The sequence below is a fragment of the Equus caballus genome, chromosome 3 (assembly GCF_041296265.1).
Source record: "Equus caballus isolate H_3958 breed thoroughbred chromosome 3, TB-T2T, whole genome shotgun sequence".
Lineage (NCBI taxonomy): Eukaryota > Metazoa > Chordata > Mammalia > Perissodactyla > Equidae > Equus > Equus caballus.
The window spans coordinates 49,958,327-49,981,282 of NC_091686.1; the positions used below are offsets into that span (position 1 = coordinate 49,958,327).

Here is a 22,956-nt window from a genome sequence, read left to right on the forward strand (position 1 = left end):
TGAGCAGAGTGAGCTGCTGCTCAGTATCAAAGAGAGATTATCCTAGATGGGCCCTGGCTTTACCAGGTGAGCCCTAAGACAGCTAAAAAGCAACAGCAGACGCTCCCCTGCTGGCCGAGGAACAAAGCAGTCATGTTGTGAACTCCCTAAGGTGGGGTGGACTCTGGAAGCTGAGGGCCTCAGACCTACAGCTGTAAGGAACTGAATTTGGCCAACAACCTAAATGAGCTTGGAAGAGGGGACCCTGACCTCTAGACGAGAACTGCAGCTCAGCTGACACTGGATTTCACCTGGGCAGATGCTGAGCAAAGGATTCAGCTAAGCCATGCCCAGACTTGTGACCCACAGAAACTGTGAGAGAATAACTTGTGTTGTTTTTAGTCATCTGAGTCTTCTTCTTTTCTTTACTTTAGCTACAGATTGTTTAACTTTGTTGATCTTCTAAAAAAAAAACCAACTTTTGATTTCATTGAGTTTTTTATTTAAAAAAAATTCTCTATTTCATTGATTTCCTCTGTAATCTTTATTATCGCCTTCCTTCTGCTTGCTTTAGGTTTAGTTTGCTCTTCTTTTTCTGGTGTCTTAAAATGGAAGGTTATGTATTGATTTGAGATAATTTTCTTCTTTAATACAGACAGTTGCAGCTATAAATTTCCCTCTAAGCACTGCTTTAGCTGCACTGAATGTTTTGCTGTATGTTTTCATTTTCATTCATCTGGAAGTATTTTCTGATTTCCCTTGTGATGTCTTCTCTGACCCATTGGTTATTTAGGAGTGTGTTGTTTAATTTCTACTTATTTGTGAATTTCTCACATTTTCTTCTGTTATCAATTTCTAATGTCATTCCATTCTTGTCAGAGAACATACTTTGTATGACTTCAGTCCTTTTACATTTATTGAATCTTGCTTTATGGCTTAATATATGGTCTATCCTGGAGAGAATGTTCCAGGCGCACTTAAGAAGAATATATATTCTCCTCTTGTTAGATAGGATGTTCTATTGATGTCTGTCAAGTCTATTTAGTATATAGTGTTGTTCAAGGCTTCTAATTCTTGTTGACTTTCTGTGTAGGCCTTACATCCATTACTGAAAATGGTGTACTCAAGTTTCCAACTATTATTATTGAATTGTCTATGTTGTTCCCTTCTATTCTGCCAGTTTTTGCTTCATGTATTTTGAGGCTCTGTTGTTAGATGAATGTATGTTTATAATTGTTATACCTTCTTGATGGGTTGAATTTTTTATCACTATAAAACGTCCTTCTTTGTCTCTAGTAACAAGCCTTTTCTTAACACCTATTTTATCTGATTAGTACAGTCACTCCAGCTCTCTTGTGGTTACTATTTGTATGATAAATCTTCTTCTATACTTTTACTATTTGTATATTTTAATTTAAAAGTGTGGTCTGTTATAGGCAGCATATAGTCAGATGATTTTATCTACTTTGCCACCCACTGTCTTTTAATTAGAGTGTTTAATCTATTTACATTTAATGTAATTACTGATAAGGTAGGATTTACAAGTGCCATTTTGTTTTTTGTTTTCTCTATGTTGTGCCTTTTTTTTTTTTGAGGAAGCTTAGCCCTGAGCGAACATCTGCCCCCAATCCTCCTCTTTTTGCTGAGGAAGACTGGCCCTGAGCTAACATCTGTGCCCATCTTCCTCTATTTTATATGTGGGACGCCTGCCACAGTGTGGCTTGATAAGCAGTGTGTAGGTCTGCACCTGGAATCTGAACTGGTGAACCCCGGGCCACCAAAGCAGAATGTGTGAACTTAACCACTGCGCAACCAGGCTGACCCTTATGTCATATGTCTTTTTTGTTCCCTTTCCTACATGAAAGAATGAAAGAGGAATCAAGGTCATCGGCTGACAGTGAGGACAGGAAAGGAGGTATTGGAAGTTTAAGGAGAAAGGAGAAGATATGAAATGGCTTTCTGGGAGAGTGGGAAAGTAAACGTACTAGAGAACTTTTGTCACTATTAAGAACACACCTGAGATTATCAGTCAAGAATTTAAAGTGACACTGATTAGTATGGTTGTGGGTTCCCTCCAGCACATTCTTCAGTTCAGGTGTGGGCAGAGTAGACCAACAGTTGATGTTATCCAGGCTAGTGATTTAGTTAAGTGAATACGGTGAAATGAGAGATGGGCAAAGGAATTGAGGATGTATACAAAGGAGTGAGTATTAATTATAATGACTGACTATGGAATTCAGACTGGATAAAAAGGGAAGGGAGGATACTAGGACCTGAGAGACAGTGAAAAGGTATTTGGATCAATGAATTAGAAGTTGCTGGGAGGTGGGAGGTGGGAGGTGGGGGGTGGTCAAAGGATTGCTGGACTTGAGGTAATAGAGAAAGAGCGAAAATACAGGTGATAGTTCTTGAAGTAAGTGGGATGCTTAAAATGAGATTATGGAGGAACTCTAGTTAACGGTAAAGATAAGATCTAGGGTATGACTGAAATTCGGTGGCTGAAGTCGGCTAGAGGGATCGCTAAAGTAGAAGATGTCAGGAAATTAAGAGACCTGGCTACTAAAAGAATAATATATATAGATCACCAAAATGGATTTCCATTATTAACATATTTTCCTGAGGCAAGACTGATTTTTCAACTTTACAACTGTGACAATTTAGAACCCTATAGATATAGATACTTTTCCTAAGTACCATGATTCAGGACTCCTTACTAGGGACATAAGGGTCGTACATATATATTTCTTATATTGCTATAAGGGTAGTATGTACCGCTCAGGTACTGACATTATTGTGTTAGGGTTATCTGTGCCAGGGCTTTAACTTCTCTATCAGATGACAAAATACACATGAAAACAGGTATGACAACTTGCACATAAGTTTTCTTTTTTCTTTACTATTTATTTTGTTTATTGAGATATAATTGACATATAACATTGCATAAGTTTAAGGTGTACAATTTGTTGGTTTGATACGTTTATATATCGCAATATGACTACTGTCTCTTTTGTTGTATAAAAGTGTTGTTTTATAAGTAGACTATTGAACCTTAATTGTTAGCCATTCCTTTCAAACAAAAGAAACTGGTTGTTGAAGCTGGATAATCCCCTCTCCCCTTCGCACCAATAGGATTCTGGATCTATCTTATCAGATTTACCACGTTGACATGGTCGTTGATTTGCCTGTTTGTATTTTTTACTGGAGTGTTTAATTGTATTAGTTTGTTGGGCTGCCTTCACAAGGTACCACAGCAGGGGTGGCTTAAACAACAGGAATTAGTTTTTTCACAATTTTGGAGGTTAGACGTCTAAGATCAAGGTGTCGGCAGGGTTAACTTCTAAAGCCTCTCCCCTTGGCTTAGAGCTGGCCATCTATGGGCGTCTGTGTCCTAATCTCCTCCTTCTTATAAGGACATCAATCATATTGGGTTAGGGTCTACCCTAATGACTTCACTTTACCTCTTTAAAGACCCTATCTCTAAATATAGTCACATTCTGAGGTTCTGGGGGTTACGTCTTGAACCCTATCAAATTCAATATGAATTTCGGCAGAGGCCACAATTCAGTCCATAATATGGACTAAGCCAAAGGAACATGTTTGTGAGTTCTATATCAGTGGTGCCTAAAAGTGGTGGCACACAAACTACCCAATGAATGTTGCTTATAAAATGACTATATTTCTACATTAGATAAGAAACCGGAAAAGTGAACCCCAGGCTATCTATATGAGTGTAAGAATGCGTGCATGTGGTACAAAGTCATTTTGGCGGGGAGGTAAGAACCTTTAATTGTTCAATCTATCTATTATTTACTCTCGTCTTTCTCACTTATATATATTCAAACATTATGAAGAAAAGTACACTGCTACACTCTTAAGTTAAGGCAGGTCTCCTTAAGCTGTTTTTTCTCCCTGATTTAATACAGTAGCATATATGATTATATGTATACATCTTCATAATAGTTATGTATAGTACACATATTAATATATCTTGGTGTCTATTTTCTTTACACAAAATTAGAACCATACTTTATTTAGAGTTCTGTACTTCTTTTTTTTATCTTAATATAATACTATAAACATTTTCTTAAATAGTTATAGTTCAAAGCATGAATAAAATTTAAAGTTAGATCTGGGCTCAAATTCAGGTTCTCTCATTTACTATCTATGTGACTTCTGGCAAATACGTAACTTCTCTGTCCTAAGTTTTCTCATCTGTGCAATTAAGGCAATAACAGCAATGGTCTCACAGAGTTATTATGAGAATTCAGGAAAAATTCTTAGGGTAACATTCGGCATATGCTAAGAACACATTAAACAATTATTGTTATTATCTGAAAACAGGATCTTAATGGCACTATAATATTACATCACATAGATGCTGAAGATTTATGTTCATTCGCATTTTTCACTACAGTAAATCTGAAACCTTGGTCTACGTCTTGCTCATAAATCTTGGTCTGTGTCTTTGGTTGTTTCCTTAAATTCAGGAGCTAACATATTAAGCCAAGAAAGCTTTTGTTTTCGAGTAAAATCTTAACCAGAAGGGAAAATAAAACCTATTAATAAAAGAGCGGTCAGAGATTGAAATGGATGGTGAGACAGACAAAAAACTCTGAGGCCTCTCCTTGGGGTAACGGGGATGGCTCTGCTTATAAGCAAAGTTTGAAAATCACTGAGCAAGAAACAAATCAATAATGTTAAAATTCCCTCTCACTGGATTAAACAATGGGTTGACTGCAATTGTTCTGATGCTGTGCTGCAGGCAAAGACGGAACAATAGGATTGTGGCTATTTTTTTAAAGCAGTCTATATCTAAGAAGAAATTCGAGCACCATAAATTCTTTCTGTCTTTCACAAAGATGATAAGAAGCTAAATGTGAATGGCGCATTTAACTCCAAGTAATACAAGTGGTCAATAGATTTTAATGCCACTAGATGTAACACTCAAGAAATAAGGTAGAGTTTTGATAAGCCCATTCTATAAGGGACACTAAAATGTGGTTTTGGCCAAATTAGCCTGATTTTCTATTTCCCTTTATACCAGCACTCCAACAGTCAGTCCATTCATGAATATAAAGGTCAAAGGCATGGTACTTCCATCATCAACAGACTGGAAATGTTCCAAAGCAACCTTAGTCAAGGCTTCAGTAAAATTTCCTAAAATTTAACACCCTATCCATATGTAAAAGCAACTAATCCAAGTAATGCCTAAACAATACAATTTAGGCAAAACACGTATAATCTTTTCGAGGTTCAAATAAACCAAAAAATTTTAAACATTAGATCCAAATAAAATGATGTGTATAATTTTAAGCTAAATATGTTCTATAAGAGATATCTAGTTCAGTATTAATGTTGAGTGATTTAGGTTTCCGAGGTTTTCCAAAAACAATTAACTTTGTTAAAACAAACAAAATCCACCAAAATGGATTTCCCTTTTTAATATATTTTCTTTAGAAATGTTTTTGAAAATTTTAAATATTTAGAAAATAAATACAAAATAAAACAATATAAATTACAAACAAATAATATAAATTATAAAGGAATCTTAAACTTCTCAGAGTTTGCCAGGTTGCAGTATTCTATATTCAAACTATCAAGCCTGCAACTGCAGCTTGTTTTTAAAACAGGTGTCCAAGAGAATGTCACTTGATCTAAGGCTCCCTGCTCTGGTAAGTGATACTGAAAACCGAGGCCAAGAACTAGAATTATACTTTGATGAGGTCTGTGAACTGACCACAATCTATTCAAGCTGCGGTAGCACTTGAGCACCAAGCAAATGCGCACGTTAATTACTGTTATATGAGCTTGACATGAACTAATACCTGGTCCTATTAACTTCCCTAGGAGATGAAGCTTTAACGCTTAACTGATAACAAGTGCTGGTATAATCCAGACAATATAAAATTTAACAGATGAGGGGGCAGTAAGTGGTGGCCATTCATGTTGTTAACATAATATATATTTATTTCACATGGCAGGAAGATGATGCATTAAAATTACATCCTGGTCTAGCATTAAAACTGAAACCAAGGAAGGTATGGGTGGGGAATGTAATTTCTGTTTTGATCTTCATATTTTCTTCATACTAAGTTTTTCAGATGTGCTGTAGTGATTACAGGATGTTACAGAATTTGATAATCACACAACAAGAAGAAATCAGCAACTTATACAGTTTGACGCTTTGTTAACCCATCCAGTAATTACTTGCTTACAACAGCACACAAATAGCAGCCGTGAATCCTGTCTTCATAACGGCGTTTTTATCCAGAATATTTTATCCCTAAATACCAGTCTAGGTAACCAAAGTGCTCTAACTTACAGAAACATGTTACAAGTCAGAGCTTTTACTTTATTAATATTAAACTTAAAAAATACAGTTAGTAACTAAAAACATTGTTTCGCTTTGGGGACAAAGCAATACTACACTAGATTTTCTAACAGTTTAAATATTTCTGTGAGGCAGTAACCCTAAAGTAGTACTGTCCAGAAAATGACTCTAGCCAAATCGACACTATGGCCTGAACGATGGCAAGTCCGGAGTCACGTGTGATCTCTTCAAGTCACACGCTCACTGAGCGCCTTCTGGGTGCTGGACACTGCACTCGACTCTGAAACCTCTACTGACTCTCTCCTTCTCCCCATAACCACCATCACTAGCCCCAGCGCCACTGGCTAGCTCTTACCAAGCAGGTACTCACTGAGGAAAACACAACAGAAGTGAAAAACAACAGCTTGCAAAATACGATATCACGATTCCATTTCTGTAAAACATCTGTCCTTCTGTGTGTGTGTTTTCAAGTGTGAACTAAAATATTAACAGCAGTTATCTGGGGAGGTGAAATTATGAATGAACTTTTATTTTTGCTTTCTGTTTTTCTATATTTTTGAAACGTCACAATGAACATGGACTACCTTTAAAATACAAAAGCTATTTTATTTGTAATCACGTACTGTGTGCTGTATTCTTGACACATTTATTATTTAATGGTTAAGGAGGAGAGTATTTATGTCTGGTTCTTAAATAAGGTAGTGAGGCTTGTCTCCATTTTGAGTATTAACTAGAAACATTATCCTAGACAATAATTATGTAACAGAGGCAGGGAAAATGCAAGCAAGTCTCAACCTCATTCAACTTTAGGGAAGCCATTGTTTCAACCATTTCAAAACAGGATAAATTAAAAATGAGGAGAGAGCTTGAGCAGTCATTTCAACCGATCATTTGTCACTGCCAACAAAGCCACTCACCAAGAGGGAACAAGGTCCTGCTGGGGGGCTCCCTGGAGCCAACACCCACACCTCTACCTCCTAACGGTTTAAAAGCCACTTATTAAGAAATGCTCAGAGATTTAGTAAGTGCCAGGATAGTACACTCATTTAAGATCTCTGGGCCTTTTTTCTTTCTTGGAATTTAAGAGACAATAAAATAGATTTGGATAAAAAACATTTTAAAGAAGCAGGTTATGACCGATCTAATATTTAAAGCATTAATGAATAGATCTGAAGGTAATTATATCTCTCAGTGCTTAGGTATTTGAAAATCCAATTTCTTTTCTCTAGGGCTCAAAGTTCTTTATTTTATGTCACTAGTCATTTTTCATCTGAATGAAAGTCCTCACTTTTATAATTTGTAAAATAATGAAGTTCAGATAAATGATCCTAAGGGTCCCTTCAAGTCTTAAAATTTTATTCTCTGAAGGGCCACATTAATCATTATTTTTCCTTAGTTCTGATAGGAATTAATAACTGACAAAATGGGCATTTTTAGTTTTATTTTCACAGAGCTCAGAATTACTTTTCATTAAAATAGATTCTAACAAATATATATATTCATATTTATCTATTTCAGTAATAACTATTACATAGAAATATGGCCAAGAATATTTTCACTAAGAAAATTTCAAATCTTTCAGAATATTAAAAAGAAATCCATACTGGTATTAAGTACTTTCAAGAAAATTTCAAAAACAAACAACCAACCTGATGACCTGGTTGCAGTGGGCGCACATTGGGGTCCGCTTCCCAGCTGGAATGTGCTCGGCTCTCTGCACTAGAGTATCCTGGTCGCCTGGCTGGGGCTGCCCCCCTGCTGAGCTGGCTGGTGCCCCTGCTCCTGAGGAAGTCGCACTGTTTGAGATTCTTCCAGTGGAAGGTGCTGGGGTTAAAATACAGAAGGATCAGAACGAGAATAAGCCAAATATAAACTTTTTCTAATAATCAAATGATAATACTACTTAAAAAAATAATCTATTCACTTGCTTATATACTCACTCACTCACATTTATAGAGAGGTTATGTACCAAACACTGGACTGTGACTACAGAAATAATTAGAAAAGAAAATCCAGGATTACCACACAGTGAAAGAGACACGACAGCCGACTGCACAGGGTTGTAGGAAAAGCAGAGTCACCTCTGCTTCCAAGAGGAGGTGTGGTTACGGCGAACATCGACAGTGAGGCCCTTCCAGTCATCCAGACACCTCGGCTAACCATTAACTAGATTTAACTCCAAATACTTCACAGGCACATTAGAAATCTCAGTGTGTTGAAGATAACAAAACCAAAAACGAACTCACTGTCCTTCTTTCTCTTCCGTATTCTCTCAGTAGACTGAAATCAGTCACCAGTCATGACAAGAGCTCCCTGAGAATTACCTTAGGGCCTCCCCTCCCCCATCGGATGGTACAACGGATCCTGCTGATTTTACATCAGAGTTCCTGATTGCGTCCCCCACCTCCATTCCCGCACTACTGTCCTGGTTTAGATCCTCAATATCTTCCACCTGGACTAACTGCCAAACGTCTAGTCCTCCTTAAATTCATCCTCCCAGCTGCCACCTAGGACTGAAATCTTAGCCAACCACAACTCTGCATAAACCATTTCAAGGATCTCCCTCTTCTTTAACCATAGAATGCAGTCCACGCTTCTGAGTGCTGCATCCGGGTCCGTCCCGTGGTCTCTGCCTGGCCCCAGCTTCCTCTTGCACCGCTCTCGGCCTCTCTCTGTATGTGACAGCAATACCAGACTGCCTCACTTTTTCCTGTGACTGCACCTGTCTAGGCGCAGGCTGTCATCACTGTCATTTCTCTACCCTTCTTCCTATTTACCTAGTAACCACTACTTATTGTTTATGATTCAGCCCAGAAGTCCACTGCTCCAAAAATCCTCCCTAAACCACCTTTCCCCACTGTACCCTCCACATAATCCACATTAAATGTTTCTCCTCCACGTTCTCATAATTTTCTCTGCATGACTTTATTATTGCTTTTACAACATATATGTATCTTTTCCTCTCCAACTAGATAGAAAGCTCCCTGAGGGCAGGAACTATGTCTTATTCATTACCCTAGAACTAATACAGTATCTGAAATGAATAAATAAACTGGAATCAACACATTAATGAATGAATGTGAAAACTGTGAGGGATGGAAACCAATGGAAGGCCTGCTCCTTACCCATAGGCAATTAAAATGCAAGGGAAGAAAAAGACATTGAAAAGGTTTAAAAGGAACAACTTTTAAGAAAAGCATATAAATAAATAAACACAGTGTCTGTCTGTCTGTGTGCATATTGACAGGATACATATTAAAGTTGTGGTTAGAACTGGATAGGATTAATTAGGAAAACTGAAAGGATAACTCTCCCTCACCGGAAGAAAGCCTGTTTGTAATGATGTGCAATTACAGATCCAGAAACCCCGTTTATAAACACAGCACATCTCCTACAGTGCTCCGCCCGGCACTTGAGCTGTCAAACAGCACTTCACAGGCCAGGGAGCCTACTATTGCCCATGCTTCCAGTGAGTCAACTGGACTAGGAACATGGTTTCATTCTCTTGGACTCACATTTTCCCTTATAGAAATGGGAAAGAAAATCACTGTAATATTCACTTTGCACATTCTCTTCCTTGTTACCTCAGCACAGCACAACTGCCTCCTCTGTGAGCCTTCAATTTCTATCTCCAGGCCTGAGTTCCCTCGGAGCGCCTGATATGCATTTTTCAATGCCAAAACCTGTTCCTGTCTTTAAATTCAAGACATGCAAAACGGATTTCACCTTCTTGCACACACTACCAGCTCCTCCTAAGAATTCCTATAGGTTTGGATTCTCACACGTACTCAGGCGCAGCCCTCTGCCTCCTACAGCCCTGACAGTTAGTCCCCAGATGCTAACACCTGTTTCACTGTAAATGTTTCCAAGGTCTGTCCCTTCTTTTTAATCCAAACCCACGCTCTATCCTTTGAGTCCTGGTCTTGAATCCCTCAAGCCTGGACAGTTACAAGTCTCCAAACCAGCCTCTCTGCTGCCTGTCTCTTTTTCAACCTATTCTGCTAGATTCCTTTTCCAAATACACTACTCTGGTCCTATTTACTTGCTTGTAAAGCTTCCGTAACTCCCCACTGCAAACTAGACGCAGTCCTGACAGTCCGGTTCCTCAGTGAGTGCACCCTAATCTTCACTAAAGCCTTGTCTTTGATGCTCACCTACATCCCTGTCCTCATCAACATACTCGATTGTACTTATTTAATATTTAATTTGGGCATCACTATCTGAAGGCACTATTCTCAGATCCTTATAACAGCTCTATGATTTAGGCACGATTAGCACCATTTTTTAGTCTATCTGAGGCAAAGAGAGGTTAAGAAATCAGCCCAACGACACACAGCAAATAAAGGGCAATCCTTAACCCAGGCAGTCTGGCTCCAGAGTCTGTGCTCCTAAACGCTATGCCATAGTCTACTCACTGTCTCTTGGACATGCCATGCCAGACCCTACTTCCATGACCCTCAGCCAATGAAACGTCCCTTTCTCCACTACCAGTCATAGTTTTCCCATTCTGCAAGGCTCACGGGAGGTCCATTTTTTCCCCAGCATCCCTGAGCATCCCAGCCAGAAGTGTTCTCTCGCTCCTTTTAACATCTGTAACAAGTCCGCCTGTATAATTTACTTGGTATTTATCAATATCCTGTAGTATCTTTTCCTTCCTAAGTCAATGATAAACTCTTAAAAAATGAGGACAGACTACATACTTCTTTCTACCCACTACCAGAAAACTGCCTTTACAAATAGAAAGCAAAAAATTAATATTTAATCAAATAAATGAAAGACAATGTTCCAAATCACTTTCATTTTGCATTTTTAAAGAACACTGTTAAGACAGATATTTTAAAAATGTGGATTAGCTTCAGGATTTCAAACAGTGGGAAAGTTAGCAATTGAAAAATCTGAAAATCAGACCTCAAAGAGAGTCAAACCCTTTCATCTACCATATGCCTTTATTTTATCACATTATCTATGCATAAGCCCTAAAGTACTGAGTCACTGAGACATTTTTAGCAATAAAAGAGCATAGTAATTCTCCATCAGTCATTGTAAAATGGGACATAATCCATCTGGTCCGTGCCTCAAGGAGAAGGTACCTGGGGAATGAACTTATTTAACATGAGAAGCCATTCTTAACCACGAAACATGTGACTGTGTCTTAAACACATAGAAAAAGACTCTAAACTTGCTGCTGTTCCTTTCTTGGGAAGAAAAACCTTGCTTTCTGTTACGGCCCCATTTTAACCACTTTGGATAAGACAGAAATTCTCACACCTCCGTTTTGTTGCTGTGTTGCTAGCACGTTGGCCCGCACACAACGCTACACAAGCCCTGCTAATTACCAGGCCCGGGACGCTGCCAAGGCACAGTTACTTCCCGAATGAACACAGTGACGCTTCACTTCTTCAGACTGAATTTCTCACTACTCGAGCACAGCAACGGGTGACTTTTGAGCCGTCAGGTGCCAAGCCTGGGCCTCTGCTCGCCCTGGCTTACTGGGAAAGGGAGGTGTGAGAAGGTGAGGTCTGGGGAGAGAGGAAGCATCACACTTTGAGCCCTGCTTCCTTCATAATTCTGTGGAGAAGTGCACTCCCAGACGGAGAAAAACAGTCTTGCCTGGGCAGTACAGAGACCAAATGCTCCAAATTTACAGAACTCAGCATAAAAATCACTTCCGTAGAAAAAAACATACATCTCTTTAGAGATGGCAGTTTGCAGATGATAATCTACTTATTTGTAAGAAAAAATAGTTTTTTCTTTTAAGTTCTAGTAGAATTATTGAATAGGAGCACTGAATTAGCCCCATTTCATAACCTAGGAATCTAAGTCACAAAAAATTTAAGTGACTTATTCAAACTGAATAATGAGTGAGTCAGTAAAGTGTCATGAGAACGTTAGAAGGAAGTCAGTTCTTGACGCATTTTCCTTGTTAACCTTAATTTTGAGCAACTTCTATTAAATTTGGCTTCTTTTGTGGCTAATCTCTACCCCACTGGGACCATGTTTGAAAATTAATTTTTTTTCTTTTGTATCAAACACATTTCAGCACCACAAAACTTACCCAAAATGTAAAGTCACCAGCTACTCTTCAAACAACTAGTGTTGGTGAGAATATCTTTGATTAACTTTAGAATTGTCACTGACAAGTCTTCTACAGGTTTAGAATGACATACATTCGTACTTATTCTATGCTTCTGTTTTTCAGCACCATGATAGTCAAACCCAAGATTACAAAGATTATCATTAAATAAGTAAACATAAATTAGTGGGAAACCTAGCAGCATACTAGAATACTTTCTCAGTATATAATACATAAAGTTGTCAGTTTAATCAAGTAAAATATATTCAACCCAGAATATGCTGAGTTGCTAGTTCCTAAAATATTTGTCATAGTGATATACTGAGAATTCTAAGGGGTAATACTTTCTAAAAAAGCAAACAGACTCCTGACTTATTAAACGTGAAATTTAATTTACTACAAACAAATAAACATCTCTTTTGGACTATGGACTATAAATTGGAGACAAGGAATTTTAAAAAAATGGACCATATAATATTCCTTAATTTAGTAGAATACCTACCTCCTGTTATTGGGTAAATCTTTGTGATACATCATTTGGAAAGATACAGTGAATATTCTTTACCCTAGAAAGATCTTAATTTCATTTTTCCTCAAGCAGACTGAGGTTTGCATTATTTAGCAAATTAGTTAACACAAGTTTTAAGCAATCTTATCCTGAGATTTAATTTTCTCTTCTAATTACTGAAAGGCCCTAACCAAGTGACTATCAAGTTTATCCAAGTAACTTCATTAATGGGCCACATAAGTATACTATTGGGGATTTGTATAATATTATATTATGTGTTATGTATACATATATTACATGCGTAATATATAACATCATAAAATAATATGTAATATATAAGGAATTGGAAACTATCTAATTATTTACTATATGCTTCAAAAATAGCTGAACTCACTAAAAGGCATTTGTTTATATAGTTTCCAGAGAGAAAAAACAGATTAAGATGAACAGAATTCCTGATAGTACAAAGTGTGAATTCTCTGAAAATAGATGTTTTCTAACTGCACTAAGAATAAGGTGAGTTATTTGACATTTTTGTTTTCTATCCCTGTTCAAACAAGGCTGTTAACTCTAAACCAATACACTCAAAAAAACCAAGTAGTGAGGATTATAGTGTACATGTTAATCATCTCACCAGAACGTACTCACACAGGCATGAAATTCATCAGTTAACTCTCTCGGTTCAAGTCAAATTATTCAACTCCCAGTAAAATATTCTTAGTACTGATACATGCTAGGTAAAAAAATACTACATTATGTCAAACTTTACTTGGAAACGTAATGTAAGTCAATGGGGCTGGGGGATGATATCCCAAAAAGTAAACTTAAGTGAAAAGCGATGTTGCTAGTATCTTCTAAGGCAGGTTACTCCTACTAGATTTTTGAATTGCTGAACACACCACTCAGTAGGTGAGCAAGTCTGGTGTTGGAAGATGAACTGCTCAGGACAATATGAGCTACACATAACCTGATGACTTCTTACACCTCCACGGTACACCCTGGTCTAAGCACCACCGTCTCTTGCTTGACTTATTGCGGTGACTGCCTATAGATCTTGCTTCACCCTTGCCAACAAGAGGTCAGTATAAACTAGGTCAGATAATGATACTCTTCTGCTCAAAACCCTCCAATAGCTTCCTTCTAACTCAGAACTGAAACCAAAGGTCCTACAGAATCTAGTCCTGCTCTTTCTCTGATCTGATCTGCCATTACCCCTATGCCCACTATATATGAGGCACACTGGCTTCCTTGCTATTTCTCTAAATGGCCAATATGCTTCTGACTCAGGGTCTTTGTACTTTCTATTCCTTCTGCCTGGAAATCTTTTCTCCAGCCGTTTGTACGGCTTGCTCCCTCACTTCCTTCAGGTTCTGTGCTCAAAGGCCATTTTATCAACATGGCTTTCTCTGACCATCCTATATGAAAACAGCAACCCCTTCCCCTACAAACCAGCATTCTCTATACTCCTTAACTGTTTTACCTCTCTCCATAGTGCTCATCTCCATCTTACATACACTTTTTTTATTTCTTTTTAAAAAATCTCTCTCTCCACACCTTGAGACCAGGGCTGCTGTCTATTTAATTCGTTGCTCTAACACCTGGAACAGTCCCTGGCATATTGCTTAATAAATCTTTGTTTAGAGAATGAATAACCCCAGCACCAAAACTATTGTCTTCCCACTAAAAGGAGCCAGACTCCTTAGAGAAACTGCTGATTCTAGGATTGGGGCAAAAAATGAACATGGGAAGTCTAGAATATCTTGTCAACTTAAAACAGCAGAGCAGCTCTCCAAGACTACGAGAGTTGTCTCAAATGTACTCCAAGAAGCACGTGGGGCAGTTTGAGCACTAACAAGAATAAGAACCACAAAGGACTGAAACGCTGGAAATATGTTTAAACCCACGAGCTCACAATAACTCCAGAATTTAAAAAAACTGCATTGATCTTCTTTAGAAGATGCTAAGGAACCAATTCATTATTTTAAAAACCAGTAAAATTTAATAAAGGGGAGGAATCAAGCTTTCATAATTTCTCACCTCATAAGTGATATTGCATTTATATCCCACTCATTCCCTTGCCATCTCTGAACTATTCTGAAGCAAATTCAAGGTCTGTCATTTAATACATAATATTTCAGTATGATCTTTAAAACAGTACTCTTTTTTAAAAACCTAACCATAATACCATTATTACACCTAAAATAAAATAATTTTTAACATCATCATATAACCAGCCAATTTTCAATTTTCTTCTGATTATCCCCTTATTAGTTTTCTATTGTTGTTTTAACAATTACTAAAAACTTACTGGCTTAAAAACAACCCAAGTGTAGTATTTTACTGTTCTACATGGATATTACTGGGCCAAAATCAAGGTGTTGGCAGGGCTGTGTTCTGAAGGCTCCAGGGAAAATTGTTTCCTTGCTTTTTCCAGCTTCCAGAGGCTGCCCAAATTCCATGGGTCATGGCCCCCTTCCACCACCTTCGAAGCCAGCAACAGCAGGTTGAGTCCTTACATTGCATCACTCTCACCCTCCCTTCTGCCTCCCTCTTTTTTTTTTTTTTTTGAGGAAGATTAGCCCTGACCTAACATCTGCTGCCAATCCTCTTCTTTTTGCTGAGGAAGACTGGCCCTGAGCTAAGATCTGTGCCCATCTTCCTCTAGTTTATATGTGGGATGCCTACCACAGCATGGCTTGCCAAGCAGTGGCATGTCTGCCCCTGGGATCCAAACTAGCGAACCCCGGGCTGCCGATGCGGAATGTGCACACTTAACTGCTGCACCACCAGGGCTGGCCACCCTCTTTTACTTTTAAAGACGCTTGTGATTACATTGAACCCACCTGGATAATCTACATATTTTAAGATCAGCTGATAAGCAATGGTAATTCCATCTGCATCCTGAATTCCCCTTTGCCATGTAATATTAACATATTCACAGGTTCTGGGTATTACAATACGGATGTCTTTGTTGCAGGAAGTGCGCATTATTCTGCCTACCACACACATCCCAACACAATTTAATCAGGATCCAAATAAGGTCCATACATTACATTTGGTTGTTCGTCTCTTCAAGCTCTTCTCATCTGTAATTCACTTTATCTCCCCACTCCTTGCAATATACATGTAGAAGAAACCAAGTCTCTACTTATATATATGTGTGTGTATACACATATATACACACATTTACATCTGAACTTTTTTCTATAGTACAAAGTTTTAAAAAAAGAAATTTTATACATACTAAATTGTTTCATCTTTACAACAACATATAAGGTATTACTATTACTATTTAATGTATCAAGAATACAAAGCTTAGAAAGGATAAATGACTTTCCCACAGACATGTAGAACAATAATATAAAGCAAATGTGTTTTGAACAGCCACTTTGTACCAAATAACGTGTTAGGCTTTACCACTAAGAATAAGACAGACATGATTTACGCTCTCATGGAGTTTAAAGATGGTAAGAGAACAGAAACAGCCAATTATGTCATAATGGGATAAGTGCTAGAATGATGGAAAGATGATGAGTTTAATTACAGATATTCATTCACTTAGGATATACTGAAAGCCCACAATGCGGCAGGCACTCTGCTGTGCACGGGTGCACCAGAGGACAAAACATGTGCGGTCCCTTCCCTCCTAGAGCTCATAGTTGGGTTTTTTTGAGTTGGTAGTGCTTGTGGTTCGTCTAAGTACAGACTATTGAATGTATGAACCCAGGAAAAAGATCTGAGCTAGAAGAATTGAGTCAAGAGTCTTCAGTATGAGGATGATATTTGAGGCTGTGAGAGTTAATGAGATTGTTCAGGGAAAGAGTAGCATAAAAAGAGAAGAACTCTTAAGGCAGAAGGCAAATGACATAAATACCTTGGGGACAGAGAGAGGGAGGGGAAAAACCAGGAGGGTGCATTTCCAGGAGAGTGGAGAATTTGAGATCTAAAACCATTTCTGTCTGCCTCCAAAGCCTGTGTGCCTACGCATTCATCCTTCAAGCTATCATGTGCCTACTGTGTGCCAAGCTCTTTCTAGTCATGGCTTTAACTCATGAAAACACGAAGGGAGATCTCCCCAAATGTGATCTGAACCTGAGTACTAACTTCTGGACCATTTCAGCAGGAGGTGATAGTGATAACTGAGAAGAGTAATTTCTGCTATTTTAATTTCCTCAACGAGTCTGCTAGGATAAATTTAGGAATGATGTACGAAAGCATTATTTTTTATTTGCCCTGGGGTGCCTAATGGCTTAGATTCTCACTTTTAAGCCCTTCATGTATTCCATAAAAGATGAGTTTCCTACAGACATCTAACTTTCTTTCCCTAAACCTGGCTGCCCATACTTTTCAGCCATTATAATTAATGGCTTCAAAATTCTTGAAATAAAACATACAGATATAAGGCTAGAGTCTTCATGTTTTGAGGAACATTTAGGAGGATTTATGTATTCTGCTTCAGAAAGGGAAATAGAATTAGAGAGCCAAGATTTTTTCTAAGGATAAACAGACTTGTAGCATTAGAATGTTGAATCCATTCTGCTGTACAAACTCTATATTGGTATAAATATTTCAACTACTACATTTGAATTAAGATAAAGCAGCAGAGAAAGTTTTGGCAGTAAATCTAGGATAACCATAAAATATTTTTTTAATTCCTGGAATATTTCATTCTTATTAAATCATAAATAAGACTGATATAAAAAATACTAATGTACCCTCGCCAAAGAAAAAGAGACAAATGTCTACAGTCTCAAAAGGACAGAAGTCAGATGTGAGGTTTTATGGTGTGAAAAACAACTGGCTCAACTGGGAGGGGTATTCCTGTTATAAACGCTCAGGCTAATGTTGTACTCATATAAATAACTACGCTACATCAAAGTGACATGCGGGCACTCGGGGAGATAAAATATTATAATTCAACATCTCAGAGAGTATGTTCACAAAGGTATGGTAGAAATTTTACACATACTAAATTGGGTGGCAGTGATGGCAACACACTTGCTTATTATCGTGCACAGCAAGTGCCTTCTTCTCTGCCCTTCCCCAGCCATCTCAAACAGATGGTGGCCAAGAGCAGCACAGAATCTGTGCATTCTATCTGTCAAGCTGCTTATGATGGAAGCATAAACAACAGTCTACTCTTCATAATCCAGGCATGAAATCATATCCAGTAGAAACAGAAAAGGTTTAAAGTTAAGCCAAGATCTAGGATCAGAGGAAAGTACATTCTAGAGAGGTTTGTGCAAATTTTATTAAATGGAATCAAGGATTTTTTTATTCAATGATTAAAAGCAAAATTGGACAGATTAAACTATTATCGTTTCTCTAAGCAGTGGAGAATGCTGGTATGTATGCCATAAAGAATTGGAACAGGTGCGCCCAAGGCTGAGTATCAAATATTTCCACAACTTCAGGAGGTTAGTTTCTTCCATTAGCAACCAGCCTTTCAACTCTAAGAACCCAGATTAAACTGGATCTAGAGTGTCTTAATTAAAGTGAGTGTGGGGACTTGGATTAGGTTCCATCCTCTTCTTTCATAATTTCTTGCATCACACATCATCAAAATTCAGGATACACAGAGTTGCCTTTTTCTCCCTACTAACTGACCTTACACAGAAAACTTCCATTTGGTCAGAGTTACAAGTAAAAAAAACACAGTCTATACCTTGCAGACAAAGATATGAGATCTTAAAATGACTGGTTTTGCCATGATTCTACTAAAAATCAACAAATTTTTCATTTATCAGTTAGTTATATATATCTTATGTGATTTCCCAAATAATCTCCATATCACTGTCTCAATTACTGATTTTATAATGGTAAGACAAGTCCAGACTCTAGGTTAAAAAAAAAAAGGGGGGGAGAATAAAGAAAAAGTAACAAAAAAGAAAAACACAGATAAAATATTCACAGAAAAACAATCTGGGTAGTGACTCACGACCTCAAGGATACCAAAGCAGATCACTAGCGAACTCATACAGATTCTAGAAGGTAAGAATTTATTGAAAATATTAAATTTGTAGAATTTTGCTCATATTCAGATGAGAAAACCATAAAGACCTATATTAAAATTATTTATACTCACATTATATCTAAAATCCTTATCTCATTTCCCAAGTAACATGAAACCCAAATGGGCTTGGCTTTTACCATTTTCCCACCAATTTTCATCTTTTTCTATAAGTGAGAAAGCAGGCTCATCTCACAAATAAGGGAGAAATGTATCTCAGGTTTGAGTTGCTCATATAAATAGAATTCTTTTAATGTAGGCAAAAATACTGAAACAGAAAGGAAAAGAAAATTTAAGGAGATTTCTCCATGTCAAACAAAATCAACAATATCTCTAATGATGATTACAGGCTACCAGAAAACTTAAAACCTGGGATACTCCTTCCATTTCTATTACTACTACTAATTCTCTAAGACTTCTCTCTCAAGGAAAGTCATTAGATCTCCGAAATAAATGAAACTTTGTTATCATTTTCCAAAGCTATGCTTGAATTTCACATCTTTTAAAAGCAGAGAACACTGGTCAGCTATTTTATGCTGAAGCAGTACATCTAGCATAAAGATTAATGTTAAGATACACTTGGGCTCCTAGTTCTAATTTCTGGCATTGTGAACTCAGAAATGTCATCATGCTGGGTCTCAGTCTCCTGATCTGTAAGACAGCAACAATAATAACCACCTCAAAGTGTGCCAGGCTTAAATGAGGTATCATAAGTGTTTACTTACAGTCCCTTGAATGTTTAAGAAATGCTTCATCAATGTCAATTATTCTTAAACTCTGACATAGGATCTTACATGGTTAAGAAAAATAAAGTATCCACTCATTCAGCAACTGCTCAGAAAATACATTCAATGTTTTAGATGTAGGAACTCTTTTGGTATGAAAGCTACCTGCTCCCAGAGGTTTTCTTCTTACAGGTGATGCTCACAAGTAAACACACAACAGAGTGCCTTAGGATTAATGCTGCCAAGGGTGATCATAACTTTCAATAAAGTTTGCATCGACTGTGCAGAATTGTCAAGCATAATTTTTCTTATTCCTATGGTTTAAACCTAGGGTTGGCCATTCTTCTTCTGTAAATGGCCAGAGTAAGTATTTCAGGTTTTGTGGACCATATTATTTACATTGCAACCACTCAACTCTGCCACTGCGGCATGAAAGGAGACACAGAACACATGTAAACAAATAAGCATGGCTGTACTCCAATAAAACTTTATTTACAGAAACAGGTGGTGGGCCAGATGTGACCAAGGACCACAGTTTGCCAACTCCTGGTTTAAAGCATATGCATGAATAAGAAGGAATAATTCTTTATGAAAAGCATATATGAATAAATCCAGGTATCTCCCCTTATATAAGAGAAAATTTTAATCTCAGGATAAAAGGAAAATTGGGAGAAAGAACTTTCACAAGACCACTGGAAAGCTTCCAACATGGAAATAACTTTCAGTAAGAGGACATTTAGAAAGAAAAGAAAGAAAAATAAGACAGTTAATGGTTGTTACTTTTATTTTTTCTTATCTGAGAGTCATGATTCTAAATAAAAACTTCTTGTGTAAAGAGACAGAGCATATTTACATGCTTCACACCGTGGTTTTGACAATGGACAGCTCCAGTCCGGTCTTCATGGCAAGCGGACTGTTTAGTTTAATGATGTCAAAATGCAGGGGAGCAGATGGCAATAAAACATTATTAGAAGAGATGAAACATACGCAACTGGTAGCAGTTTACTTATTCATATAAAAATTTTAAAATGGAACCAATAAATCTATCCATCTTAGCTAAACAAATCTAGTTATCTCGATTTATTACTGTAGCGTAAAGCCTACAATGAAATTTGGGATGGCTGTAGAAACAGTAATTTCCTTTCTCACCCCTATCTCCTTTAGACTTCAAATAAAAGATAGAATTTATATGCACTTATAACCGAGATGCACATCATTCAGTCTTTGATCTAATCAGATCTCACAAATATATCTGAGTCTTCCTTGAAAAAAAACCAGTAAGAATACATCAGATCTCTCCAGCTCTGTCCATAATGAATAAATAAGCTTTTCTTTATTGCTAAAATGTAGCACACACCAGAGGCAGAGTATGATAGAGGGTCAAATTAACTAGAATCTTAACTAAATTTTAAAAATAGAGTTTGGATGCAAAAAAAATGTTACTTGAAACAGATCTTAGCAGTTGCTAGTCACCTAGTTTATCCTTCCTATGCAAGGCAGGAATACTTTCAACACTATCCCTAAGAGATTTAGTCTCCCAAAACATATTCACTGATGTTAACTGGTGATACAGGAAAATGCACTATCTAGTTAAATAGCTAGGTTCAAATCACCATAGGACTCTGGACAATTCTTTTGACTTCTCTCAGACTCTGTCACCTCATTGGTAAAATGATGCCCATTTAAAATCTTAATGACATTATCTTATTGTACACTCTCAATAAAATGATACTTTTAAAAGTTAAAAGTATTATAAAACCATAATTATTACCACTAATCAATGATACCCACCATTTTACTGTTAGATGAGGTTGTCTGACCCCTTCAAGACTACTCACTCTATTCCTGAGTTCCAAAAGGCAAAAGGGGAATGGTGAGTATGCCCCAGGACAGGAAGCAACAGGAGCTAAAATTAACCAAATATTCATTCTGAAAAGTAAGTTTGTGCCTTTTTCCCTTTTTCATTGACCAAAAGAAATTTACTGTTCTTAAAAGACTTTCAAATGATCCCAACTTTTCTATTTACACTTTACTTGCATGTGCTTCTTCAAAATACAGTTGACATTTTAAAAAAGAATCACCAATTTGTACAAATCTCATTGTCAATTAGGAGCCCTTGCCTTTACTGCATATATTAAAACTGTTTCACAAAGAAAAAAGAAATTCACTAATAAAAAGCTTATATACATACTACCTGATATATATAAAGAGAACGATGTCATAAGTAGAATATAGCAAAATTAATAGTGTTCAATGTGAAGTATCAGGTTAAGAATGTCTAATACTACTAGTGTATTGAGTACGTCACTATAATATCAACAAAATGTCTTTACTTTCCTTGGTTGAATGTCTGTCTCCAAAGACACACTTAACAATAAAAGTAAAAAAAAAAAAAAAAAGAACTCCAGCAACTTCTTGCCAATATCAGGGGACATAAGAACAAACAGTGAGTTGTGCGCACATACAATAAAGACAGCATGAAGGTGGCCTTATTCTCACACGCTGTAAGAACTGCTCATGAAAACAGCAAAGCAGACATTTCAGCACAGCTAGACAACGCTAATGACTGTGAAAGAAAACACAACAAAGCTTTCATTTTCAACGGCTCTGTGAAATAAAGACACACTGTTTTCTATAGAAAACAGTGATTAGAGTATTAGCCAATATTGTATAGCTCAATGATTTTTTGAGTAAGAAATTATAAGTTACTTATTAAATACTTATGATAATGTCAATACATATAAGTAGTGTTACAAATGCTCTCAAAATCAACATATTTTGAAAGTGGGAAAGAAAAAAAAACTGTAATAAAAAAAATTTTTAAAGCCTATCTATGTCCTTGAAAGCTTTGTGAACTACATACAAATAACAAGATGAGTGTTTAATTTTTGACCAACGGGGATCCATAGAATTTTTCTTCTTTTGTCTTGGAAGAAGCCCCTTTTCCATCTCATAATGTTTACTTCCATAACAATATGTAGTACAAGTGCTCCCTGCAAAGGCAAGCAAGGCACTGAGGGTTATGCCAAAGCTACCAATCTCATTATTTGCAACCGTAAAGAATTTAAAGAGTCAACATGTAGAAAATGCTGATTTAGGGGAAATAAATGCACTCGTCTGAGGAAATGCTGCAAAAATAGACTAGTTATGTTATAAAACTAAACTGTATTTGTCAAGTACAAGATGCCATCCACTCATGTTTATATTTTTTAACTAGACACATTACATAAAAAAACCTAAAGATATATTCAACCAATTTTCTGTACCATAGTCTGACTTACTCAGAACCAAGCACAGTTTCTCCAAGCCAAATACAATCCTCTACAGGTG

The 22,956-nt window shown here is 37.1% G+C and overlaps 1 protein-coding gene across 16 annotated transcripts in view; it reads right to left on the bottom strand.

Moving 5' to 3' along the window:
- The window catches only part of PDLIM5 (PDZ and LIM domain 5), a 196,673-nt gene that overhangs the window by 15,871 nt on the left and 157,846 nt on the right, over positions 1–22,956 (bottom strand). For all 16 annotated transcript variants that reach the window (XM_023637708.2, XM_070262248.1, XM_023637711.2 and 13 more), the window contains one exon: positions 7,960–8,134. In XM_023637708.2, the coding sequence (XP_023493476.2) occupies positions 7,960–8,134 (175 nt within the window). The remainder of the gene's footprint in view (positions 1–7,959; positions 8,135–22,956) is intronic.